Source organism: Macaca fascicularis, chromosome 2, assembly GCF_037993035.2.
Source record: "Macaca fascicularis isolate 582-1 chromosome 2, T2T-MFA8v1.1".
NCBI lineage: Eukaryota > Metazoa > Chordata > Mammalia > Primates > Cercopithecidae > Macaca > Macaca fascicularis.
Window position 1 is genome coordinate 95,676,198 of NC_088376.1, and position 27,516 is coordinate 95,703,713.

Below are 27,516 nucleotides of genomic sequence, written 5' to 3' on the forward strand. Positions count from 1 at the left end.
GGTCAAGGATGGGACCATAAAATCTGTTTCTTACAGTTTCCTCAGTGATGCTGATGCTGTTGGTCCAAGGATAAGGATGCAGAGCATGAAGCATACATCCTCTGCCTCCCCTATACCCCTGTTGCTGCTCAGTACTGGGAGCATGCAGTTCCATTTTATTTTCCCAATGTGTTACCTTTGTCCTGGTGGCACTGACCTTCTTCCTTGTCCTCGACATCTTACATGAGTTGAATATGTGTATTTTGTTTCTGTTCTCCCTTTTTAATTAATAAGGTTCCCCAATATCAACTCCAAGCCCATCACCATTGCCTCGAACCCCGACTTCCACTCCAGTTCACGTGAAGCAAGGCACTGCCGGCTCTGTTATTAATAATCCTTATGTTATCATGGACAAGCAGTCGGGGCAGATGATCGGAGCCAGCACTCCCAGTACAGGTGTGTATGTGATCAATATTTGTACAATCCAAAGGGTTTGATCTTTTTATTTTATTTTACTTTTTTTTGAGACGGAGTCTCGCTCTGTCGCCCAGGCTGGAGTGCAGTGGCCGGATCTCAGCTCACTGCAAGCTCTGCCTCCTGGATTTACGCCATTCTCCTGCCTCAGCCTCCCGAGTAGCTGGGACTACAGGCGCCTTCCACCTCACCCGGCTAGTTTTTTGTATTTTTTAGTAGAGACGGGGTTTCACCGTGTTAGCCAGGATGGTCTCGATCTCCTGACCTTGTGATCCGCCCGTGTCAGCCTCCCAAAGTGCTGGGATTACAGGCTTGAGCCACCGCGCCCGGCCTGATCTTTTATTAAAAATGTAATCCTGCCGTTACTTGATAGCCATGTAATTGGAGAATGAAATCTCCTGTAAACGAGAAGCGAGAATACATAAAAGGAAAGCCAATACTGTTCCTCTGAGGGGAGATTTACTCTGTAAAAGGTGCATTTTTTAGAATTTACTTGAGTTTTCTTTTAATTTCTAAAAATTCAAAATAAGCCGTAATTAATGTTCTTAAAAGAACAGTTGATTTTGTTTTCATTTGGAAGACTTACTTTTTGGGGGACTGTAAGCAATGTGGTTACTACCTCTTCCAAAGAAGCTTTTGCTAACATTGTGGGCCACATACATTTCTCCCCAGTCAAATAAAAAAGTGATACTATTTTCTTCAGAGAAGACCCATTCTGGTTGTGGGAGGAGAAATTGAAACCTTCAATTTTAAAGAGAACTCTAATAGGAAGAAGTCATCTTTGGATTCACCGTGTTCCTCATTATAATCCCATGCAGCTGTATCACGCTTTTTAGGTTTTTTTGAAATGCTTTCCCTAACATTATTTTATTTATTCCCTTCAGTTAGCCTATATTTATTATTAATTAATTTATTTATTTATTGAGACAGACTATTGCTCTTTCACCCAGGCTGGAGTGCAGTGTTGTGATCTCGGCTCACTGCAGCCTCCACCTCCCAGGTTTAAGCGATTCTCCTGCCTCAGCCTCCCATGTAGCTGGAATTACAGGCGTGTGCCACAACGCCCAGCTAATTTTTGTATTTTTAGTAGAGACAGGGTTTCACCATGTTGGCCAGGCTGGTGTCAAACTCCAATCCACCCACCTCAGCCTCCCAGAGTGCTGGATTTACAGGCGTGAGCCACCGCGCCCAGCCCCGTTCAACCTGTATTTAAACACAAGCTCCTAACTATAAACTTCCGTGTAGCTTTCACTTCTAATTAAGAATGGAAGACAAATGAAATAAAAGGGACAATTATAAGATAATGAGACTGATTTTTTTTGTTGTTGTTTGTTTAACCTATTGGATTTGACACATGAATGTATGTTGGGCTTTTCCAAGCAGTTTTTGTTTTTGGAAAGGCTAAACTTTAATAATGATTATAATTGTGGAATGCCCTTAAAAATTACTATGTTCAAGGCTTACCCAGTATCTTTTGAACATACTTAGGGATGCCAAATAGGTATTATTTCATGACATTTGGTTTTAGGAATCAGCCAGAAGTCTTTGGAGGCAAGTTTGGTAAGTGGAGTAAATGATTAAATACTATTTGGGGTCTTGTTGACTATAGATAATATGACTAAATTTTTTTCGGACCCTAAAGGCAGTTGTACAAATGGAGTATAAAATGTTTAATGTTGGCCAGGCGCGGTGGCTCATGCCCATAATCCCAGCACTTTGGGAGGCCAAGGTGGGCGGATCACCTGAGGTCAGGAGTTCGAGACCAGCCTGGCCAACATAGCAAAACCCGTCTCTACTAAAAATACAAAAATGAGCCAGGTGTGGTGGCGTGCACCTGTCGTCCTAGCTACTGAGGAGGCTGCGGTGGGAGAATCACTTGAACCCAGTAGGTGGAGGTTGCAGTGAGCCAAGATCAGACCATTATACTCCAATCCAGGTGACAGAGCGAGACTTCGTCTCATGAAAAAAAAAAATAAGAATAATAATAATGTTGGCAGCATTTTGGAATAGGCGTAACTTTCTGGTGAAACTACTTTGAAGGAGCTAGCAGAATGCATGTATTCTGGCACATTTGTTAAACAGTATCATTATGTTATAGTATCTTTCATTGTATAAGGAGTAGAGCATAGAAATAGAATACTTTATAGTGTCTTTTATTGTATAAGGAGTAGAATATACAAGAATATGCTACTCTTTATTGTACAAGGAGTAGTCTAAAACAAGTGACTTTACTACTTATTCTTCTGCATGTCCTTACCAGCTTCTTACCTTCTTCAGGTTGAGCATGAGATCAGCTTCACGGGGATGGGTCCTTAAGGGTTTTTTTCCATGCTAGTTTCAGCCTTAACAATGACTTTTCAACCCTTAAAAATGAAAAATAAATAGTGGGAAAGAGGGGAGGATGGTGGAAATGCTTTAAAATTACATTTTGTAAATTTTACTTTGCTTATATTTTACTTTTAATTGTGCCTTGCTTCTCAGGAAGTCCTACAAACAAGATCTCCACGGCTTCTCAGGTCTCCCAAGGAACAGGTTCCCCTGTTCCTAAAATTCATGGAAGTAGTTTTGTAACATCTGCTGTCAAGGTAACGTTCTTACTGCGTTATTACACTTTGCCAGCTTCTTTTTCTTTTCATTTTTAAAAAATAATTTTTCAAATGGAGATGGGGGCTCCCTGTATTAACCAAGCTGTATTGAACTCCTGGCCTCAAGAGATCTCCCACCTGGCCTACCAACGTACTGCAGTTGCAGGCATGAGCTGCACCCAGCCACTTTGCCGGTTTCTGAACATAGTATGTTCAGCCTCAGCAAGAATGTGTCAGTTGATGATGCAAATTTTATAAAATGGAATCTTCAAGCTGTTAGGTGTCTAGACTTTACTACCTCCAGACTTTACTAACTTACTTGGATCTACTCCAGACTTTACTACCTCACTTGGACCTTTTCATAGTGTCAAAAATGCTTCACAGCACCTGTGTCAAATAGTCACCCAGTATCAATTTGAAAACTTACTGTGATAAGATTATTCATTTTCTTATTTATTTGAATAGTTTGTTAAAAATATTTCCTTATAAAAATATTCATCTGACCTCTTCCCTTTTGGACACCTCTTTCTCTTGCAACAGAGCTGCTGTCCGCTCCCCTTTCTTTTGCTTTTTAAACTTTCCACTCCTTAACCCATAAAAAAAAAATTTTAAAATATAAAAACATTCATTTGACAGCACATTCCTGTCTTTTCTGTATTTGCACCACCAAGAAGTAAATATACAAATGGCTCCCAACTTACAGTGGTCCAACTTACAATGTTTTGACTTTACCCTAGTGCAAAAGCAATATGCATTTAGTGAGCCCTCAGCTTACGCTGGGGTTATATTCAGATAAACCCACCATGCGGTGAAAATGTGGGAAGTCAAAAATGCACTTTTGGCCTATGATGTTTTCCCCTTATGATGGGTTTATCCAGACATAACCCCATCCTAAGTTGGGGCGCATCAGTGTTTCCTTTTCCGTGTGTTAACCTTTTACCTCCACAGAGTCTCTCCCCTGCTCCCCTTTTTCTGGGTAAGCAATCCTTTAAAATTTACAACTCCAAATATGATCTGACCTGTTCCAGTCAAATGACTAGTGCCTGACACAGCATTTCTTTGATTTAGACGCTAATGATGATACTGAATGATTTTCTGCTCCAAGGCGAGGCTGTTCTCTAAATTCTGTGCAGTGTGTTGGCACTGTTATATGAATGTCTGAATTATAGTAATCTTGAAACTCTTAACTCTCCTGGTTTAATTTTTATTGTTTCTTGGTGATCATTTTACTCTACAGCCTTCAAGAAGTGTTCTTTGTTTCTGAATTTTGACAGATTGCCTCTGAGATTTGCATTTTGTGTTTGAGAATTAAAGAGAAACTACGGAAGTTTTGAATGTTGACTTTTGTTGTCTTTGCCTGTGCCAAATTATTCAAGGTTTTTTTTGTTGTTTTTTAAGTTTTTATTGAAAAATTTTCCTTTGTATTCTAGGTGTTCATTGAGTAAATTTTACAAATCAATTGTGAGTACTATTAAAAGAGAGTATTTACTGAAACATTGCAGCTGCCCGCTTCTTTCATTTCTTTATTTAGTACCTAGGCTCCAGGGATATAAAATAAACTAAATACAGTCCCTGTCCTTTAGTGGTTTACCAACTATCAGGGAAGACCAATAAAGTCAACCAAATATTAGGGGTAGTAAGTTAGAAGTCTTTCCAGCGTACAGCAGGACACAGATGAGTAGATTGTTTCCAAGTTACAGCTTTTTTTTGCATTTGGTTTCTAAAGCAATGTTAAAATGCAGGTGTAGAGGCTTGGAAGACCCCAGGGAGTTTTAGGTTGTTTTGTCTTTTGTTTCTTTTCTTTTTTTTTTTTTTTGAGGTGGAGTTTTGCTCTTGTCGCCCAGGCTGGAGTGCAGTGGCGTGATCTCAGCTCACCACAACCTCCGCCTCCCGGGTTCAAGCGATTCTCCTACCTCAGCCTTCCGAGTAGCTGGGACTACAGGCATGCGCCGCCACACCCGGCTAATTTTTGTATTTTTAGTAGAGACGGAGTTTCTCCATGTTGGTCAGGCTAGTCTCGAACTCCCAACCTCAGGTGATCCACCTACCTCGGCCTCCCAAAGTTCTGGGATTACAGGTGTGAGCCACAGCACCCAGCCAGTCTTTTGTTTCTTTATATTGCTAGAGAATGTCACAGGTTTGTATTAAATACAAGTGACTAGATGATCTGAAATCACCCATTTATCCTGATTGTAAAATATGTATTTTTACACACACAGCAGGAGGATTCTTTGTTTGCATCTATGCCACCTCTTTGCCCAATTGGGAGTCACCCTAAGGTTCAAAGCCCCAAACCTATAACAGGAGGACTTGGAGCTTTCACAAAAGTAAGTATGTATTAGGACATTATCCCAGAAGTCATAGTACTTTCTGTGGCATGTTGGAGTTGATTGACACCACCCCTACAACATGTTACTTTTTTTTTTTTGAGACAGAGTCTCACTTTGTCACCCAGGCTGGAGTGCAGTGACACGGCGTCAGCTCACTGCAACCTCCACCTCCTGGGTTCAAGCGATTCTCCTGCCTCAGCCTCCCAAGCAGCTGGGATTACAGGCACGCACCACCGCGCCCTGCTAATTTTGTATTTTTAGTGGAGACGGGATTTCACCATGTTGGTCAGGCTGGTCTCGAACTCCTGAGCTTGTGATCCTCCCACCTCGAACTCACAAAGTGCTGGGATTACAGGCATGAGCCACCTCGCCTGGCCTATCAACGTGTTACTTTTTAGTAGGTCTCAGCTTCTTATTCTGAGATGTGCTTCTATGTATTTAATGATGTCCTCAGGGCAGCCCTTGGAGTCCAGCAAGATGGGAATTCATGGAGCACAAACAGTGTGTGTGTTTCTCTCTGCTGTCATTTGCCACAGTCTCTAAAACAAGTAACTGTGTTATTACAGGAGCACAGAATCAAGTTCAGATCCTACTATTGGTCCCTTTAATAGCTGGTATGGACTGTGTTTAAGTAGTATGTGTATTTACCCTTCTGGTGGAGTCATTCTTTACAGATCAAGTTTCATCAATTCATTAATCCCTGCAAACAGAAAAGATTCATATATTAGCAGCTTTATAAAATGGGATGTCTATGGATGTTTATTCAGTGTCATGATCATGTTTGTTGCAAGGTGATCATCAAACAGGAACCTGGTGAAGCACCTCACGTGCCTGCAACAGGAGCTGCCAGCCAGTCACCACTCCCGCAGTATGTGACTGTGAAAGGGGGTCACATGATAGCTGTGTCCCCTCAGAAACAGGTCATAACTACTGGAGAAGGGATTGCCCAGTCAACAAAGGTTCAGCCCTCCAAGGTTTGTGTTGGGTAGAGGTGGGAAAGTTCACATATAATTGATGATGTTTGCCTAAATAATTGACAGGTGCTGAAAAGATTCAGGGTGTCAGGGTTGCTGATCCCGTAAGAACCTGTGGGTGAAAGCCCAGCTGGAAAAACAAGTCCATTGGTGTGAAACTCTTCTACTCCTTTAGTAATCATTGGCAAGAGCCGGGTTATGTATTACAAAGGATCCAGGAGTGGTCCAAGAGGCAGGGGAACACTGCTGTCTCTGGCAGTGAAGGCAACTGACTCATGGACACAACTTTCTACTTGATTCATCTCTAAAAGGGATCCGCTGTTGTCCTGTTTATTTCTGATAGGAGAATGCTGTAGTTTATACCTCTGATGTTTGGGCTGTTATCTGTTTAATGATTCTTAGCTTTTTGTAGAGTTCATTTTTTTTATAATTTAGAGGTATGGGAGAATTAATGTATTGAGAGAATTTTAAAATAGCACATAGAGGCCGGGCATGGTCACTCATGCCTATAATCCCAGCACTTTGGGAGGACGAGGCAGGCAGATTACCTGAGGTCAGGAGTTTGAGACCAGCCTGACCAACATGGAGAAACCCCATCTCTACTAAAAATACAGAATTAGCTGGGCGTGGTGGCACATGCCTGTAATCTCAGCTGCTCAGGAGGCTGAAGCAGGAGAATCACTTGAACCTGGGAGACAGAGGTTGTGGTGGGCCGAGATCGCACCACCGCACTCCAACCTGGGTGACAGCGAGACTCCGTCTCAAAAAAATAGAAAATAAAAAAATGAAATAGCACATAGAGCCATGTTTTCCTCAATCAGTTGAAATGTAGCCATGCATCACCTAATCATCATTCTGAGGTACATTCTGAGACATGTGTCACTAGGTGATTTTGTTGTGTGAACATCACAGTGTACTTAAATCTAGATAGAATAACTAACTACACACCTAGGTTGTATGGTGTAGCCTATTGCTTGTAGGCTGTAAACCTGTTCGGCATGTTACTATTGAATACTATAGGAAGTTGTAATAGGACAATAAGTATCTGTGGATCTCAACATATCTAACAAAGAAAAGGTACTGTAAAAATACACTGTTACAATCTTATGGGACCATTGTTACATAGGCAGTCTGTCATTGACTAAAACATCGTCAGTGTGGTAGATGACTGTGGAATCAATATTGAGTGCTTTTGTATGCTTTGCTTGTATTTATACATTATCTATAATCCACACACAACCCTGAAGGGTGGGGATTTTCACCCCTGTTTTACAAATGAGGAAACTGTGGCTCAGAGTTTGAACAGCTTCCTTGGAGCATTACAGCTAATAAATGACAAAGTGTTTAAACTCAGGCCTGCTAACTCCAAGTTCTCTATTCCAGAACTAATGAAAAATAGTTGTCTCTAACCTCGGTATGCTTTTAGAATATCGGGGTTAAATTATCTCAACCTTTGGCGGGTATACTCTAAAACTATTAAGATATGGGCTGGGCATGGTGGCTCACACGTGTGAGCCACCCATCACTTTGGGAGTCTGAGGCGGGCGGATCACTTGAGGTCAGGAGTTTGAGACCAGCCTGTCCAATGTGGTGAAACCCCGTCTCTACTAAAAATACAAAAGCCGAGTGTGGTGGGTGGCGTGCACCTGTAATCCCAGCTACTTGGGAGGCTGAAGCAGGAGAATCACTTGAACCCAGGAGGAGGAGGTTGCAGTGAGCCAAGATTGTGCCACTGCTTTTCAGCCTGGGTGACAGAGGGATACTGTCTCAAAATCAAAAAACAATGGTCGGACGTGGTGGCTCATGCCTGTAATCCCAGCACTTTGAGAGGCCGAGGCATGCGTATCACCTGAGGTCAGACGTTGAAGACCAGCCAGGTCAACATGGTGAAACTCTGTCTCTACTAAAAATACAAGAATTAGCTGGGCATGGTGGCGGGCTCCTGTAACCCCAACTACTCAAGAGGCTGAGGCAGGAGAATTGCTTGAACGCGGGAGGTAGAAATTGCAGTGAGCCGAGATCGCAGCATTGCCCTCCAGCCTGGGCAACAAGAGTGAAACTCTGTCTCCAAAAAAAAAAAAAGATTATTATATAGATGTTTTTCAGCTTGAAACCCAGCCTACCTGTCTAAGGAAAATGAATTGTTTTGAGAAGAATCCCCCAAAATAGACAAAGATTTTAGATATTAGGTAGAGATTAGGATCAAGTTAAAAATTCATAGTGAGGGCTGGTCGCAGTGGCTCACGCCTATAATTCCAGCACTTTGGGAGGTCAAGGTGGGTGGATCGCTTGAGGTCAGGAGTTCAAGACCAGTCTGGCCAACATAGTGAACCCCGTCTCTACTAAAAATATAAAAAATTAGCTAGGCGTGGTGGTGGGTGACTGTAATCCCAGCTACTCAGGAGGCTGAGGCAGGAGAATCGCTTGAACCCAGCAGGCAGAGGTTGTAGTGAGACGAGATCTTGCCATTGCACTCCAGTTTGGGCAACAAGAGCAAAACTCCATCTCCAAAAAAAAAAAAAAAATTCATAGTGTTATCGGTGGTTCTAAAATCTGTAAGTTTATTAACTACTTTCTCAGACTTACCTGGTTATAAGAATCATCTGCTTATAGCTACCTAGGCCACCATCTCAAACTTAACGAATCAGAATCTTTTTGAGATCCCTGGGAATCTGGGTTTTTAATTTTAATAAGTGTCCCTGCTGATTCATCTGCTTAGGCAGCAGATTTAGGAATCATGATGCTACAGCATCACATTTGATTTTGAGGCATTTATAGCCAGAATGACTAAGACAGGCATCCCCAGCTGCTTCCTAGTGCTCCCACTGTGGTTCTGGCTTCAGGGGTAAGAAATCTGCCAAAATCCCTTAGTAAATCAGTTATTGTCATCTGAACTTCCTGTTCAGGCTTGTCTTATATGTATCTCAAAATCTGTTTTGCTTCACGTAGGGATATATGGTTTTACCGATTTCTGCTTTGAATCTCCTTAGCATTTCTGTTTATGTTAGAAGCTCTTGGATAAGTTAGTTTCCATTTTTTGCACTTTGCATATCGCCAGTCCACTCCTCCAGTGATGCTGAGCAACTGTACTGACGGGTCACATGGCCACCTACTTAATGGTAAATGTAAGGTTGGAGGAAATAGTTGGGTGTGTGCCAGAATGGCCTAAATATAGTTTAAGGGCATCTGAAAAGAAAAACCACAGCAAAGTGTGAAAGAACTGTAGAGAAGCAGTAGGGCATGAGATGATACCACTGTTTATCCAGGAAATGGAATCCATGATTAGCAGTTGAGATAAGGAGCTGTCTGTAAGTACAGACTGTTCCTGGTTATTGCTGAAGTGCATTCCTAGAAACTATGCCAGAGAACAGGCTGGGTGTGTGGTTCATGCCTGTAATTCCAGCACTTCGGGGGGCCGAGGTGGGCAGATCACCTGAGGTCAGGAGGTCGAGACCAGCCTGGCCAACATGGTGAGATCCTGTCTCTACTAAAAATACAAAAATTAGCTGTGCGTGGTGGCGTGTCCTTGTAATCCCAGGTACTTAGGAGGCTGAGGCGGGAGAATTGTTTGAACCTGGGAGATCAAGGTTGCAGTGAACCGAGATCACGCCACTGTACTCCAGCCTGGGAGACAGCAAGAATCCATCTTTAAAAAAAAAAAAAAAAAAAAGTATACCAGGAAACAGGAGGGTGGCAAAAAATGGCACTGTTTTACCCTCCATGCTACTTTGGGACAACAGAAACACAGCTGATCTTTTTCCTGAAAGTGGGAAGAGGTGCTGCCTTTGCCCTGAAAAGGGACAACTGAGGAATAAGTAGTTCCATATTGGAAGGAAGCAGTGTGTTAAAGTAAAAGCAGCATGAGCTTTGCAGTTAGAGCTTGTTGCAAATCTCAGATCTCAGCCACTCATTACTAGTATAACCTGTGCAGGTTCTGAGCCCTGGTCTTTCAGGGTTGTAGAATTAGAGATTGTATATGAAGGACCTACCTAGCACAGCGCAGGTGCTCAGTAAATAGTAACTAATGTGAGTATCAGGGGTATCCATGCCTAAGTAGCATGGTAAAGGTTATCAGTGAGCACTTAACTTGTAAACAGCCATATTTTTTAATATCTGGAGGGAAAATCTCAGATACAGACTCTTCCCCTTCGGTTTGCTGAAGTAAATTCTGACTTGCCAAAGGTATGTGTAGGAAACAGGGAGGGCAGAGATAAAAACATTTAATCAAAGCATGAATTGAAGTTAAGTGTATAGCAAATATAAAACAATGGGCGTCTGCTTTCTCAAGTTAGAAGGAAATTAGCAATAGAGGATTATTGAATGGGAAGAGAATGAGAAGAGTCGGTAGGTGAATTCAGGCTCTAGGCCGAAAGATGTCTTTTTGGTGGTGGTTGCTGTTGTGGGTTTTTTGTTCTGTTTTGTTTCGTGACCATAAGTCACCGTAGTCTCAGCCTCCCTGCGCTCCAGCAATCCCACCTCAGCCTCCCAGGACTACAGGTGACACCACCACACCCTATTAGGTTTTTTATTTTTGTTTTTTTCCCTATATTTTGTGGAGACTGGTTTTCACTATGTTGCCCAGGCTGGTCTTGAACTCCTGGGCTCAAGCAATCTGCCTGCCTCAGCCTCCCAAAGTGTTGGGGTTATAAGCATGAGCCACTGTACCTGGCCAAAGTACGTTGTTTAAAAAAACTAACAAACTAATGTTAGGTAATACTGTCTTATTTAAGAGCCCTTACACCTTCTTAGTGGTGTCCATAATCAGCTGCAGAGTTTTTCCCAACAGAATGCAGACTTCTTCGTTCTCCTGTTTTCCAGAAGGAAGGTAGGGAGGTGGTGGTGGCCATCTCCCAGGCGGTGTGCACATTGTGGATAAGCTCTGCTAGTAAAGACTGCCCTCCAGTGGCTGACTTGGGATACCAGGTTTCTTTTTGAGACAGTCTCGCTCTGTCGCCCAGGCTGGAGTGCAGTGGTGCAGTCTTGACTCACTGCAACCTCTGCCTCCTGGGCTCAAGCTGTACTCCTACTTCAGCCTCCGCGGTAGCTGGGACCGCAGGCCCGTGCCACCATGCCCAGCTAATTTTTTTCTTTTTTTTTTTTTTTTTGAGCTGGAGTCTTGCACCGTCGCCTGGGCTGGAGAGCAGTGGCGCGATCTTGGCTCACTGCAGCCTCTGCCTTTTGGGTTCAAGCAGTTCTCCTGCCTCAGCCTCCCAGGTACCTGGGATTATAGGCGCCCACCACCACGCCCAGCTAATTTTTTTGTATTTTTAGTAGAGACAGGGTTTCACCATGTTGGTCGGGCTGGTCTCAAACTCCTGACCTTGTGATCCGCCCACCTTGGCCTCCTAAAATGCTAGGATTACAGGCATGAGCCACTGCGCCTGGCCATTTTTTTGTATTTTTTAATAGAGACTGGGTTTCACCATGTTCGTCAGGCTGGTCTCGAACTCCTGACCTCTAATGATCCACCTGCCTCGGCCTCCCAAAGTGCTGGGATTACAGGTGTGAGCTACCATGTCCAGCAGGATACCAGGTTTTACCAGGCTCTTGGAGAAATTGTGTGTCATATCCTGAAAACTTTGAAGCAGTTGGCATAAGAAGGGAAAAGCAAGTCGGGTGCATATAATTTGAGGAAAGAAATTGAAGTAGGTCTAAAATGTGTGTATTGTTTTCCTTAAGTTCTTTCTTTGTTACTTTAGGAACATAAAAGATTCTGTGTAATTTAACTTGTGAAATAGGTTATTAAGTTTGATATGTTTAGGAGGTATGAAGACTGCTATCTTAGTTAAGAGAAAAGTTCAGCTACTACAGCAGAGAAACCTGAACACCAGAACCTTAAGTAAGTTTATTTCTCTCACCCAGTCGTCAAGAATCTACATTCCTCCTGCCTTTCCTTTTTTGCTCTGCCATTCTCAAAATTTGACTTTCAGCTTGTGGACTAAGAAAACACTTCATCTCATGCCTCCACGTTCACACTTCTTGCCAGAAGGAAGGGAGCAGGGGGAGAACTGAGGGCAGACACAGCCCGAAAGTTGCACTCACTTCTGCACACATCCCGTTAGCCAGAAACCAGACGGCCACTCCTAGGTCCGGGAGGGCTGGGAAATAAGAGTTGTGATTCCATGTGGCCATTCCCCCAGCTGAAAACTGGGGGCTCTGTTACATGAGAGGAGAAGGAAATAATAGATATTGGGGTTCAACTAGCAGTTTCTGCCATACCCCCAAAAAGTTTTGCTACATTAAGGTTTTTTTTTTTCTTTTGTAAATATACAGAAAAGTTCTTTATCAGTAAGAAGGGTTTCCATATTTCCACATCACTAGGAGGATGACCTTGCCCTGCTCTGTGGCTACAGAAACTCTACAGGTCCCTGCAGAATGAAGTTCATGCAGTTAGAACAGAGATGTAGGCCAGGTGTGGTGGCTCATGCCTGTAATCCCAGCACTTTGGGAGGCTGAGGAGGACAGATCACCTGAGGTCAGGGGTTCGAGATCAGCCTGGCCAACATGGAGAAACCCCATCTCTACTAAAAATACAAAATTAGCCAGGAGGGGTGGCGCGTGCCCATAATCCCAGCTGCTCGGGAAGCTAAGGCAGGAGAATTGCTTGAACTCAGGAGGCGGAGGTTGCCGTGAGCCAAGATCGCGCCACTGCACTCCAACCTGGGCAACAAGAGCAATACTCTGTCTCAAAAAAAACAAAAACAGAGATGTAGATGTGGGTAATAAGGGATGTTTCAACCAAACCAGGAGAGCCAGGGGGAATTTGTCTTCATTCTAGGTTAACTTGCTTTTTAAAATTGGTTATTTTATTTTGTTTCTTCTTTCCTTCCCTCCTTTCTTAAACATACAGAAAAGTAGAGAGAATATTGTGATGAATCCCACTTGCCTATTACCCAGTTTCAGCAATTAACAGCATTTTACTCATCTTAATTTCTCTTCCTGGAATATTGTAAAGCAGCAGGCAGATCCCAGTGTTGTATAATTCACTCAAGATTAATTTCTGTTTCACCCGCTGAATCCAGAGGTTGAGATCGAGGTCTCTGCCTTGGCCAAATGCGGAAGACAGCCACAAATGTCTGTCCTTTGGCTGTCCTTTGCTGGTCTCCACGTCCCCTTGTGGATTATTATTCTTTAGTTGAAGTGTTGTTATGAACAACAACAGCTGTCTTGTTAGCTAGGCATCCTATTAACTTGTTCTCATTTTGCTTCTGATTTTGGGGGTAAATGTTATCCATATCTATATCCATATTATAGATGAGGAGGCTGATGCTAAAACTCAGAGAGGTTAAATCACTTACCTAGCTACTAACTAATAATAACTAACCTGGGAAACCAGATCTGTCTGCTTACCGAAAACTACACTGTTTCCTCTTTGTGACACTGTGCTTTATAATACTTGATTAAGGTACTGTTTTCTTTTTTTTTTTCTGAGACGAAGTCTTGCTCTGTCACCAGGCTGGAGTGCAGTGGCGCGATCTCAGTTCACTACAACCTCTGCCTCCTGGGTTCAAGCGATTCTTCTGCCTCAGCCTCCCGAGTAGCTGGGGCTACAGGCGCCCACCACCTCGCCTAGCTAATTCCTTGTAATTTTAGTAGAGATGAGGTTTCGCCATGTTGGCCGAGACAATCTCGATCTCTTGACCTTGTGATCCACCCGCCTCAGCCTCCTAAAGCGTTGGGATTACAGGCATGAGCCACCGCGCCTGGTCAAGGGACTGTTTGCTTTACATCAGCTGTGTTATTCGAGTACATGGTAAATGTATTTTACTGTACTCACAGTCTTTGAACAGAAACCATGTACGATATAGTAATTTTTTATTTAAAACTTCCTACTTACCAGTTGCATATGGTTTATCATTTCATTCTACCTTCTGAATAACCTTATTTTAAAATTTAGAAATACTCTAAAATTCCAGCAACATAGGTAGAGAATTAAGTAATCAGTATGCCCATATCCTCCACCCCAAATTTACATATTCATGTTTACTTCAGATCTTTTTTCTCCAAATAAAACGTTTCTGATAAAGTTGAAGTCCACTTTGTTCTTCCCAGAGGCAGCAAGCACTGTCATGACTTTGATGTGTAGCCTTCTACTCCGTGCACTTCATTACATGAATACATGGTCATAGGAAACATAATGTTGTTTGTGTTTTGAAGGTTTACATAAAAGATATTTCTACTTACATTTTTCTGCAACTCCCTTTTCACTTTCTTATTCTTCCACTCTGTTTATACTATTATATCCCTAATGTATATAGTTCTAATTCATTTATTTTTAGTATGACCTTTCATTGTCTGTCTTATGCCACAGTTTGTCCATTCCTCTATCTGTAGACGTTAAGAATGGTGTTGCATGCTGGAGACATTAAGGTTGCTGACAGCTTTTGGTAAAAATAACGCTGTGTTGGACATTGTTGTATACGTTCCCTTGAACACGTCTGTTTCTCTAGGATATACACCTAAAAACAGAGTTCCTACTATATGGGGGTATGTGAATTTTCCGTTTTAGCAGATAGGCCAGTACCTCTCTGGAATGACTGTCCAAATTTATCTTCCTACCAGCAGTGAGCAAAAATTCCTATTTTCCCCACAGCCTCTAGTAACTTCTTGGTGTTATCAGACTTTTAAGCTTTTTTTTCCCCCAATCTGATGGGTGATCCTGTTTGTCTTTTTTGCCTTAAGAAGGTAAATCATTTACATTTCTTCTAACCTTGTGGAAGTCTGTTCATCTAGTTTCTGGTGAGAAGTTCTTTTTATGAAATAAAGAGCTGAGGAGTGGAAAACACTGCTCCAATTTGCCATTCATTCAGTGTTTCCTTTAATTGAACATCCTATTGTTGACTTTGTTTTAAAAACACTCCTGAGTATTTTCTTAAAAGGATTCATTTTACTTTTGAAACTAGATACTTCTAATTTTCATTATTTGGGTACTGGGGTCTTTTTTTTTTTTAAACAGTTAAATATTATTATTATTATTATTATTATTATTATTATTTGAGACGGAGTCTTGCTCTGTCTCCCGGGCTGGAGTGCAGTGGTGGGATCTCAGCTCACTGCAAGTTCCACCTCCCGGGTTCACGCCATTCTCCTGCCTCAACCTCCCCAGTAGCTGGGACCACAGGCGCCCGCCACCACACCTGGCTAATTTTTTATATTTTTAGTAGAGACAAAGTTTCATGTGTTAGCTAGGATGGTCTCGATCTCCTGACTTCATGATCCACCCGCCTCAGCCTCCCAAAGTACTGGGATTACAGGCATGAACCACCGCACCTGGCCTAAATATTATTCTTGCCTTTTTTTTTTTTTTTCCTTAGACAGGGTCTTGCTCTGTCATCCAGGCTGGAGGGCAGTGGTATGATCACGGCTCACTGCAGCCTTGAACTCCTAGGCTCAAGGAATCCTCCCCTGCCTCAGCCTCCTGAATAGCTGGGACTACAGATGTGTGCCACTGTACTGGCTAATTTTTTTTTTTTTTTAGACAGAGTCTTACTCTGTCACCCAGACTGGAGTGCAGTGGCATGATCTCCGCTCACTACAACTTCCGCCTCTCGGGTTCAGGGGATTCTTCCACCTCAGCCTCCAGAGTAGATGGGACTACATGTGCATGCCCCCATGCCCGGCTAATTTTTGTATTTTTAGTAGAGACTAGATTTCACCATGTTGGCCTGGCTGGTCTCGAACTCCTGACCTCAAATATTCCTCCTGCCTTGGCCTCCCAAAGTGCTGGGATTACTTAAAGGCGTGAGCCACCATGCCCGGCCAAACTTATACTTCTGAATTTCCCAAATTTTCTATTAAAGTAAGTTATAAAAAGTAGCTTAGGTAAGACAACAATTGTTAAGATTCTATTATTGTAATACCCAAGTGTAAGAAATACGGTTGCCGTTCACACCTGTGTAGGTAGGTTTCCTAGATGACCGAATTAGGCTGCATGTATTGTGTGCCAGTCTTTGTTTTGCTCTTTGCCAAAACAGTGACTGCTATTCTACCGTTGGACTCTACTCTGTTTTGAACAGGTTGTCGGGGTACCAGTTGGGTCTGCTTTACCTTCAACAGTGAAGCAGGCTGTGGCGATCAGTGGTGGCCAGATCCTGGTAGCCAAGGCCAGCTCTTCTGTCTCCAAAGCAGTTGGTCCAAAGCAAGTTGTGACCCAAGGAGTTGCGAAAGCAATTGTGAGTGGAGGTGGAGGAACCATTGTTGCTCAGCCAGTGCAGACCTTAACCAAGGCCCAGGTCACTGCCGCTGGTCCTCAGAAGAGTGGATCCCAGGGTTCAGGTAAAACGGATCATCACTGGGGGCCCTTTCAGCAGAAGCTCTGTCCAGTATTTCCTTTGCTAGTGATTTTATTTGCTATTTGATCTTGTCTAGGAAAGCCTAGTTAGGTTGATGCTATAAGAAGTGTATTGAAATGTTTGTTCTTTTTTATGGACATTTCACATAAAGGTCTGTAGGTATTTAGCTTTAAGTTTACACACACACACACACACACACACACACACACACACCATTTCTCAGTACCGTGGGGGATTGGTTCCAGGACCCCCTACTGCAGGTAGCAAAATCTACAGATGCTCGAGTCCCCTATGCAGATCTTCTGGTGTACTTTTACATCACCTCTAGGTTGTTTTAATACCTAATAACAATGTAAATGCTGTGTAAATAGTTGTTACACTCTGTTGTTTAAGGAATAATGACAAGAAAAAGTCTGTACATGTTCAGTACAGATGTACCCATCTTTTTTTCTCCCAATCTATGGGGATACAGAGAGCCAACGGTACTTGCCAGTCAGGAGCACAAATTTGCCCTAACTTTGACTTTAAACAAATGGGGGAAAATATGTATTCCTCCATAGATAGGGTGATTGTTTCATTAATTGTCCAAACCACAGTATTTATGAGAGTAAAAAGAGTCACTGTTAATAATTACAATGGGACGGGTGTAACCTAGAACTGTTTTAGGCAGAACCAGGACATACGGTCACCCTATTATATACAAATATAAAGAGCCTCTGGCAGGCTTTTGTGGTCTATAAATTATTTTTTAGTTAGCAGGATATTTAAGAATATCAGTCTTTAAAGCACTGTGCATCTGGGAAACAAACTTTGAGTTTATTGCTTGTTAGTGTTCTAAAATAAGATTTCATTGCCTTTTTAGAGTGTTGCCCTTAGTTTCAATTTATCTTACAATTTTTTCTCCTTTACCATTTTAGTAATGGCAACATTGCAGCTGCCAGCCACTAATTTGGCCAACTTGGCAAATTTGCCTCCTGGCACTAAACTCTACCTAACTACAAACAGCAAGAACCCTTCAGGAAAAGGAAAACTGCTGCTGATCCCTCAGGGAGCCATCCTGCGAGCTACAAACAGTGCTAGTAAGTGAAACCGTTGGGTTGAATCGTTTGGTTGTTGGTTCTGTGTGTGTGTTCATCTTGTCCACCTGAGGGTAGTTCTTACCTGTTTCAGAAAGCATTTCCGTAACTCTGTTGGGTGGTGTAATGGTAGCATTTGCCCAGATGGATTTAACACGTAACGATAATTTAACTAGAAGTGGATTTGCTCCTCAGCATTTGGGATCAGGAATGAATTACACTGGAGAGAGATGGCTAGTGAGGCTGTTAGGAGAAAGCCGTCTACAGGAACCATGAATGAAGTGGTGTCTGAAAATTATCTGGTGATACCTGAGGGAAGATCCATCTACTCAGAGAAGCTGAAAGTCTATTTTTGGGGACAGGTTGGCATAGGATTGGAATCGAGTGCGTCCGTTTGGCTTTGTTTAGATGGGGGTCCCCAACCCCTGGGCCGCACAGCACGAGGTGAGTGGAGGGTGAAGGAGTATTACTGTCTGAGCTCTGCCTCCCGTCAGATCAGCAGTGGCGCTAGATTCTCACAGGAGCGCAAACCCTGTTGAGAACTGTGCATACGAGGGATCTAGGTGGCGCACTCCTTATGAGAATCTAATGCCTGATGATCTGAGGTGGAACAGTTTCATCCCAAACCACCCCCCACCTCCTGCCCCAATTCATGGACAAATTCTCTTCCATGAAACTGGTCCCTGGTGCCACAAAGCTTGGGGGCAGCTGGTTTGGATGTATTCCTTACTTCTGCTAGGTTTAGAGGTGGAAAGAGAAATACAGACTCTGCCTAGGTGTATAACTCTTAAAGCCCCATGGAAATGAGGCAGTTTATTTGCAGTTACAGAAACTTTTGCTTTGACGTATCGAGAAAAACAATTTGGGCAGTGTTGAAGAGGATAGGATAAAAGGAAATTATTTCTCTCTGAATCAGAAGTAGAAAGGTATAGCATTCAGGGTCATTAGAAGTTAACCGCCCTTGCCAAAATGCAGTGTGTCAGCTAACCGTCCTTGTGTTCATTGACCATGATGGGTCAGTTCCACTCTCACTTGGTATTTTTTCCTCATACCTAAGCAGTGGTATGTCCAAAAGTTAAATATATAAGAAAAGCACAGTATAAATATAAATATTTCAGAAGTCATCCAGGGAGCTACTTAGATTCTTGTGATATTCTTGGGGCAAAAATAAACCATTGGGAAGGAAGTTGTTGCGATAATCACTGGAATGAAGGTGGAGAAGGAAATTGGAAATATTCTTGAGTGAATATTCATAGTGCAGGTAGTTCAACTGCATTATCTCACCAAAAGAGAAGGAAAAAGAGTTTTGATGTGGGATTTGAAAGGCAAAGAAGAATGGGGTCCTGGGGTCATTGTAAATGAAGGAAAGTCTTCATTTTTCCCAAGACAGGGAGACAGCATTGAGCACTGTAAAGTGACACTAAATTCCAGCAATTCACTGACATTGAATCAGATGCCCAAAAGTTGGGAAGCACCTATCTGAGCACATTTAAGTGTTGATTAAAATACTTGGCTAGAGGCTAGGTGCAGTGGCTCACACCTGTAATCCCAGCACTTCGGAGGGCCAAGGCGGGCGGATCATGAGGTCAGGAGATCGAGACCATCCTGGCCAACATGGTGAAAACCCCTCTCTACTAAAAATACAAAATTAGCTGGGCGTGGTGGCACGCGCCTGTAGTCTCAGCTACTTGGGAGGCTGAAGCAGGAGAATCGCTTGAACCTGGGAGGCAGAGGTTGCAGTGAGCCAAGATCTTGCCATTGCACTCCAGCCTGGCGATAGAGTGAGACTCCGTCTCAGAAAAATACTTAGCTAGAAAATGTCAGTAGCAAGCCTTCTCTTGATCTCCCATGACCACGTCAATGTATCTTCATTGTACTCAGAGCCGAAATACAGTCAGTTGTCATGCAGTTGAAAGGAAATAGATTCTGATCTAAAAATCTAGGAAGTTCTCCTCACTCTTGTCACAGGATAGGTAGATTACAGAAAAGAAGGAGGAAAATGGGAAAGGAGAAGGAATGGCACTAAAAGGGAAACATCTCTCTGGGCTCATTTTTATGTTAAAGCTTTGCTTGATACATTTTGTGATGTTGCTGTCATTCACTGTATTTTTAGATCTCCAGTCTGGCTCAGCTGCCAGTGGTGGGAGTGGTGCCGGAGGAGGAGGAGGTGGTGGAGGCAGTAGCAGTGGTGGAAGCAGCAGTGCAGGAGGAGGAGGAGGAACAGGAGGAGGAACAGCAGGAGGAGGAACTCAAAGTACCGCCGGCCCTGGAGGGATATCTCAGCACCTGACTTACACATCTTACATCCTCAAGCAAACTCCCCAGGTCTGGTTATCTGTAACTGATATTTTAAATCATTTAGCTATTTGGTAACTATGCTTAATCATAATTGATTGACCTTTACAGCTCTGGGATCAGGATTCAATACTAACACCTTAGCCATGTTATCTATAGCTATATCTTGGCTGGGTGTGGTAGCTCATGCCTGTAATCCTGGCACTTTGGGAGGCCAAGGAGGGTGGATCGCTTGAGCCCAGGAGCTTGAGACCAACCTGGGCAACATGGCGAAACCCTGTCTCTACTAAAAATACCAAAATTAGCTGGGCGTGGTGGTGCATGTCTTTTGTCCCAGCTACTCTGAAGGTTGAGGTGGGAGGATTGCTTGAACCTGGGAGGTTGAGGCTGCAGTGAGCTGAGGTCGCACCACTGCACTCCACCCTGGGTGACAGAGCAAGACCCTGTCTCAAAAAAAAAAAAAGAAAAAAAAAACTTTTTATCTTTTTGTGCTCGTTTTGAGAGAAGAGGAAATAGAGATTGAGAAACACTTTAGTAACTTATCCAGGATCTTCCTGCTAAGCTAATGGTAGAATTTGGGTTTAAGCCAGGCACAGCGGCTCACGCCTGTAATCCCAGCACTTTGGGAGGCCAAGGCAGGCAGATCACCTGTCAGGAGTTCAAGACCAGCCTGGCCAACATGGTGAAACCCCATCTCCACTAAAAATACAAAAATCAGTTGGGTGTGGTAGTGCATCCCTGTAATCCCAGCTACTTGGGAGGCTGAGGCAGGAGAATCTCTAGAACCCATGAGACAGAGGTTGCATGAGCTGAGATCACTCCATAGTATTCTAGCCTGGGCGACAGAGTGAGACTCTGTCTCAAAAAAAAAAAAAAAAAAAAGAATTTGGGTTTAAACCCAGATCTTCCTGCCTTAAAGAAAGATTTCTACTATGCTGATTGCCTCCCAAATCCATGAGGTAATAAACAGTATTAATGTACAGTTGAAAAGTTGCTCGTAGAAGGGAGTGATCAAAGAGACAGTATCAAGTTGTAATATTTAGAGTTAGGTTAGATTTGATTAGGAACGGGTTTCCTCCTCCTCTCGTCATTAAAGTCTTGGCTCTTTTCGAAGGAAAGTCATAGAATTTTGGTTCCAGATGTTCTTATTGAGAAAGATGTATAGTTATCAGTCTGAATGATTAAATCCAGCTTTGAGGACTAAATCGCAAAACAGAGTTTTCAACAGACTGCTCTGTAACTACGGTGCAAAGTTTGAGAGGTGGGGATAACTGTTGGAAGTAATACTTAGAGCACAACTATTCTTTTGAATTATTTTGCCTACATCGCAGAATTAAAGGGGAGAGCGTTGTAGCTTGTAAGATGGGACGTTACATGTTATTTAGGGGATCAGAACAGTCCATTTGAATTTAACAAATTATCGGTTAGTTCTTTGTATTTTTTTCTAACTTAGGGCACATTTTTAGTTGGCCAGCCATCACCCCAGACTTCTGGAAAACAACTCACCACTGGGTCAGTGGTCCAAGGAACACTGGGAGTCAGCACGTCTTCTGCACAAGGACAACAAACGCTAAAGGTCATCTCTGGACAGAAAACCACGTTGTTTACACAGGTAAATATGCCCATGCACACACCCCAAATATGGGGTGACTATGGCATTTATTTACATATTTACATGTAGTTTCTCTCTTTTCACAAAGAAATTAAGGTTACATAAGAAAATGAACAATAAGGCCCGGAGTGGTCGCTCAAATGCCTGTAATCCCAGCACTTTGGGAGGCCAAGGTGGGTTAATTGCCTGAGGTCAGGAGTTCGAGACCAGCCTGGCCAACATGGCCAACATAGTGAAACCCCGTCTCTACTAAAAATACAAAAATTAGCCGGGCGGGATGGTGCACACCTATAGTCCCAAGTACTCAGGAGGCTGAGGCAGGAGAATCGCTTGAACCCGGGAGGCAGAGGTTGCAATGAGCCGAGATCGCGCCATTGCATTCCAGCCTGGGCGACAGAGCGAGATTTTGTCTCAAAAAAAAAAAAAAAAAAAGGAAGAAAGAAAGAAAAGGAACAATAAAAAAATATAGAAAAACAAAAACGAATCTTGAGGTTTGGGAAAATATAAGTAGAATGAGAAAATTAAGGCCCCAGGTGTTATTCTGATGTGTAAACAGTCAAGGTATCTTGCACAGTTAATAAAATCAAGGTATAAATTTTATAGCAAAGACAAAATGAGAAGCATGGTCAGTTTTAAAGTCACACTATATGTGAGAAAGAAAAAACACATATTTCGTTAGAAGAAACAAAGCTTTCTTGACACTTTGTTGTAAAATTTCTCCAGATGGATTTCACGTAGAAGAGGTAGGAGGATCCGCCTGCCTCGGCTTCCCAAAATGCTGGGATTACAGGCGTGACCCACCACACCTGGCCTTGTTTAGAATTTTTGCAAAGGATACTGGTCAGTAGTTTTCTTAGTAATTTCTGTCTGGTTTGGTATCAGGGTAATACTGGCCTCATAAAATGAAGTGAAAGCTTTTTCTTGCTTTTCTTTTTATTGGAAGAGTTTATATAGAATTGGTACTATTTCTTAACTGTTTAATTGAATATACCAGTAAAAGCCATATTAGCCTGGAGTTTTCCTAATTGAGAAGGTTTTTATACTACAGTTTTAAATTTCAGTTTATTTACTAGATATGGGACTGTTCAGGTCATTTCTTTTCCTTTTCTTTTTATATATATTTTTTGAGACGGAGTCTTGCTCTGTTGCCCAGGCTCCTGGGTTCAAGCAATTCTCCTGCCTCATCCTCTCAAGTAGCTGTAATTACAGGAGCCCACCACCACGCCTGGCTAATTTTTGTATTTTTAGTAGAGACGGGGTTTTACTATGTCAGTCAGGCTGATCTCGAACTCCTGACCTCGTGATCTGCCTGCCTCGGCCTCCCAAAGTTCTGGGATTACAGGCACAAGCCACCATGCCCAGCCCGTTTTCATTCTTGCTTTTTATAATTATGTGTCTTCTCTTTTTATTGATCAGTCTAGCCAGGGGTTTATCAGTTGTATTGATCTTTTCAAATTAGCAGCATTTGGTGTCCTAATTTCTTTTTTGTCAGATGTCCTTACCCATGTTAAACAGATACAAGGCCCCGCAATTCACTGTAGGCAGTTCTTTTAAATCTTCCTCAGATTTCATACCTGCTTGTGTTGCAGCAGTGCGCAGGTGAGACAATTCCTGTTGCCCCTCCCTCCTTGCAGGGACTGGCTATCTTTAATCTTCAGGTTACTTGGCTACTTTGAGATTTCAGCCCTCCAATATGTTTCAGAAAAATAAGATTTTCTAGTATATTCAGCCTTTTCTTGTTAGAGTAGGCGCAACCATGCTTTACAGCCCTCTGTTTCCTATGTGGAAGCAAAAGTCCCTGACCAAACGGATTTTAACTTGACAGAGAAAACTTTATTTTTATTTGTTTATTTTTTTACATATTTTTTTGAGACGGATCCTTGCTTCATCCCCAGGCTGGATTGCAGTGGCACAATCTTGGCTCACTGCAGCCTCCGCCTCCTGGGTTCAAGCAATTCTCCTGCCTCAGCCTCCTGTGTAGCTGGGATTACAGGCGCGGACTGCCACGCCTGGCTAATTTTTGTATTTTTAATAGAGGTGGGGTTTCACCATGTTGGCCAGGATGGTCTCAATCTCTTGACCTTGTGATCTGCCTGCCTCGGCCTCTCAACGTACTGGGATTATAGGCGTGAGCTGCTGCACCCAGCCTTTACTTTTTTTTTTTTTTAATTTTTTATCTTTCTGACTCAAGATCTAACAGAAAAAACTTTAAATTGCTGTGGTTTCAGATTACATAATACAACTAAACTTGAGGAAACTTCCACTAGTTGAGCTTTAGTGTAGCATCAGAGAAGAGTAACAACAGTACTTGAAAGAGCTGTTAAAATACTCTTCCCTTTTCCAACTACATATGGGGATATATCTCAAACCAACACAGCAAGCACCGCAGGAAGGAGGAAGCAGGGGGTGCAGGGCATGGAGAGTACTGGAAACTGAATAGAACTAGCTGCTCTTGCTGCAGTACCCAACACATCACCCTTCTAGTTGCCTCAAGCTTCTGCCATCACCAGATGTGGAGCATATCTAGCATTTTTCCACGCTTCTATGGCAGATTCTCCTGGCATGTCCTGCATAAGGCTTTTATCACTTGGCGAGGCTTTCTTCTGCAGCTTCTTGTCTGTTTTTCATAGTTGCTTGTCCACTATTGGACTCCTCAACTACTTCTTGAACACAACCAGAATACATTTATTTATCTATTTATGCCTTTTCTGTTTTTTTTGGATTTGGTGCTGAGAGGAATATTGCTGTCCACAGTGAAGATAAAATGGCACAAATGTTTATGCAGTGAACTCTGTGGCAGCAAAATACATAAAGTGCAAAGACTATTAAGAATATGAGGAGAATTTGATAAAACTACAGTCACAGAGAAGAATTTTAACATGTCTCTCAGCATTTAGCTAATCAAGTGGATAAATCTTTTTTATTATAAAGGATTTGTATTGGAATAACACTACTAACAGGCTTAATTCTGTATCATGGAGACACAGAATACACATTTTGCTGGTATGTCTATGGAACGTTAACAAATTGATTATATACTTCACCACAAAGAGACTCTCTTAGCATATTTCAAAAGTAGCATCCAATGTGCTTCATGCTGTTACTCAATAAAAAAGTCAAATCAATAACAACCAAAAAACTTGAAAATTAAAATACTCTTCTAAATTCTTTGGTCAAAAAAATCCAAATAAATTATGGATGATTTTAGCTGTTAATACAAATGACAATTTTATTAGGGTTCCCCAGAGAAACAGAACAAATATAATATATAGATACTAAGAGGAAATGTATTACGGGAATTGGCTCATGTGATTATGGAGACCAAGGAGTCCCATGACATGCTGTTAGCAGGCTGGAGAGCAGGACAGCTAGTGGTGTGATACAGTCTGATTACAAAGGCCTGAGAACTGGCGGGGATGGGAGTGAGGGGCACACTGGCATTAAGTCCTGGAGTCTGAAGGCCTGAGAACCAGGAGCTCTGATGTCTAAGGGTAGGAGAAGATTGATGTCTCAGCTTAGGAAGAGAGAGAGAATTCGCCCATTGTCCGCCTTTTTGTTCTATTCAGGTCCTTGACAGATTGGATGATGTCTGCCCACGTTGGCAAGGGCGGATCTTCTTTACTCTGTCTAGTGATTCAGATGCTGGTCTCTTCCAGAAATAATATTTTATCAGGGATCTGGGCATCCCCCAGCCCACTCAAGTTGACATAAAATTAACCATCCCAACAGTACTTCTTATTAAAACCTGTGGAAACAACCCAAACCAGGCTCAAGAAAATTCAAAGCTTTAAATGCTTTTTACTTTTAGCCCCGCATCCTTTAAGATATGACAAAATAATGCATAAATCATAAGTATACTGTTCAATGAGTTTTATACTCATGCAACCACTATCGCAATCAAGATATAGGATAGTTCTATCACTCTTTTTTTTTTTTTTTTTTTTTTTCCTGAGGCGAAGTTTCGCTCTTGTTGCCCAGACTGGAGTGCAATGGCACGATCTCAGCTCACCGCAAACCTCCGCCTCCCAGGTTCGAGCGATTCTCCTGCCTTAGCCTCCAGGTAGCTGGAATTACAGGCATGCGCCACCACCCCCGGCTAATTTTGTATTTTTAGTAGAGATGGGGTTTCTCCATGTTGGTCAGGCTGGTCTCAAACTCCCGACCTCAGGTAGTTCGCCCGCCTCAGCCTCCCAAACTGCTGGATTATAGGCATGAGCCACCGCGCCCGGCCCAGTTTTATCACTCTTAAAACATTCCCTGGTTCAGGCACTGTAGCTCATGCCTGTAATCCCTGTACCTTGAAGGTCTGAGGCAGGAGGATCACTTAAGCCCAGGAATTTGAGACCAGCCTGGGTGACATAGGGACACCTTGTCTCTACCAAAAAAAAAAAAAAAAATTAAAGGCCAGGTCTGGTGGCTAATGCCTGTAATCCCAGCACTCTTTGGAGGCTGAGGCAGGTGGATCACGAGGTTAAGAGATCAAGGCCATCCTGGCCAGCATGGTGAAACCCTGTCTCTACTAAAAATACAAAAATTAGCTGGGCATGGTGGCGTGCACCTGTAGTCCCAGCAACTCCGGAGGCTGAGGCAGGAGAATTGCTTGAACTGGGGAGGCAGAGGTTGCAGTAAGCCAAGATTGCGCCACTGCACTCCAGCCCAAAAAAAAAAAAACAAGAAATACATAATTTGTAAGTGGTTCTCCAGTACTAAAATGCTAAGCCTATATCTAATGTAGAAGACCATTCACTTACCCATTTAAATCTGGCCCCGTCTAGGGTTGATTTTCACGTTTAAAGATTATACGTACATTTAAGAGTATGTTGTAATCAATTATTTTGAAAACAAGTGACCTATTATCTTTGAAGACACTGCTGCCAAATAGTAACTTGCAATTGCATTTCTTTACTTGTTCTATATTGGGGTAAAGGGATATTTATAAGTGAAAGGTCATAAAATTTGGAGCTTGTTAGAAAGGTGCATAAACACCTCATGTGGGTTCGATTGGTAAGACTTTCCTGGCTGGTCTCCAATTCTTGGGGCATATCTCAACTGTCAGTAAGGAATGAGTTATGTCTATTATCCCAGGCAACATGATTATTTCTGCCCATTTTGTTTCTGCAGGCAGCTCATGGAGGACAGGCATCTCTAATGAAAATATCCGATAGCACCTTGAAGACTGTGCCAGCCACCTCACAGCTCTCAAAGCCTGGAACCACAATGCTGAGAGTAGCAGGAGGGGTTATCACAACTGCCACTTCCCCAGCTGTGGCCCTCTCAGCAAATGGTCCTGCACAACAGGTGAGAAATAGCACGTCAGTAGAGAATCCTCATGAAACATGAAGGTGGTATAAATACACAGAAGATGTCCAGTAGGCACACCAGTGGGCCTTTTTAAAATACTGAACTATTGCTTTTTTTTTTTTTAAAAAAAAAAAAAGAAATATTCACATACCATAGAAGTCCCCATTTTATAGTATACAGTTCAGTAGTGCTTGTTACCATTCACATGGTTGTGCAGCTCTCATTACCATCATCTAATCCCAGAATATTGTATCCCAAAAAGAAGCCCAGTACCCATCAGCACTCACGCCCATTCCACCTTCTGTAGTTCTAGGCAACCGCTGACCTACTTTCTTTCTCTGGATTTGCCTATTTTAGACATTGCATATAAAGGGAGTCATAGAACATGCCCTTTGGGTCTCTTCTGGTGCTTAGCGTTACTTTTCAGAGTTCATCCATGTTGTGACTTGCATCAGTACTCCTTCCTTTTCGTGGCTGGATAATACCCAGTTTGATGGATATACCATATTTTGTTTACCCATTCATCAGTTGATGGGCACTGGAATTATTTTCTACTTTTTGAATAATGCTGCGGTGAATATTTGTCTACAGGTTTTTG

At 42.5% G+C, this 27,516-nt stretch overlaps 1 protein-coding gene across 12 annotated transcripts in view; it reads left to right on the forward strand.

The window, feature by feature from the left end:
- Nucleotides 1-27,516, forward strand: part of YEATS2 (YEATS domain containing 2) — a 108,689-nt gene that overhangs the window by 54,118 nt on the left and 27,055 nt on the right. For 11 of the 12 annotated variants that reach the window (XM_045386538.3, XM_065540264.2, XM_074031489.1 and 8 more), the window contains 9 exons: nt 274-435; nt 2,935-3,038; nt 5,258-5,365; nt 6,160-6,342; nt 16,359-16,617; nt 17,552-17,713; nt 19,824-20,035; nt 21,459-21,617; nt 26,739-26,915. In XM_045386538.3, coding sequence (XP_045242473.2) covers nt 274-435; nt 2,935-3,038; nt 5,258-5,365; nt 6,160-6,342; nt 16,359-16,617; nt 17,552-17,713; nt 19,824-20,035; nt 21,459-21,617; nt 26,739-26,915 — 1,526 coding nt within the window. The remainder of the gene's footprint in view (nt 1-273; nt 436-2,934; nt 3,039-5,257; nt 5,366-6,159; nt 6,343-16,358; nt 16,618-17,551; nt 17,714-19,823; nt 20,036-21,458; nt 21,618-26,738; nt 26,916-27,516) is intronic. The other variant, XR_012430900.1, reaches the window with a different exon arrangement.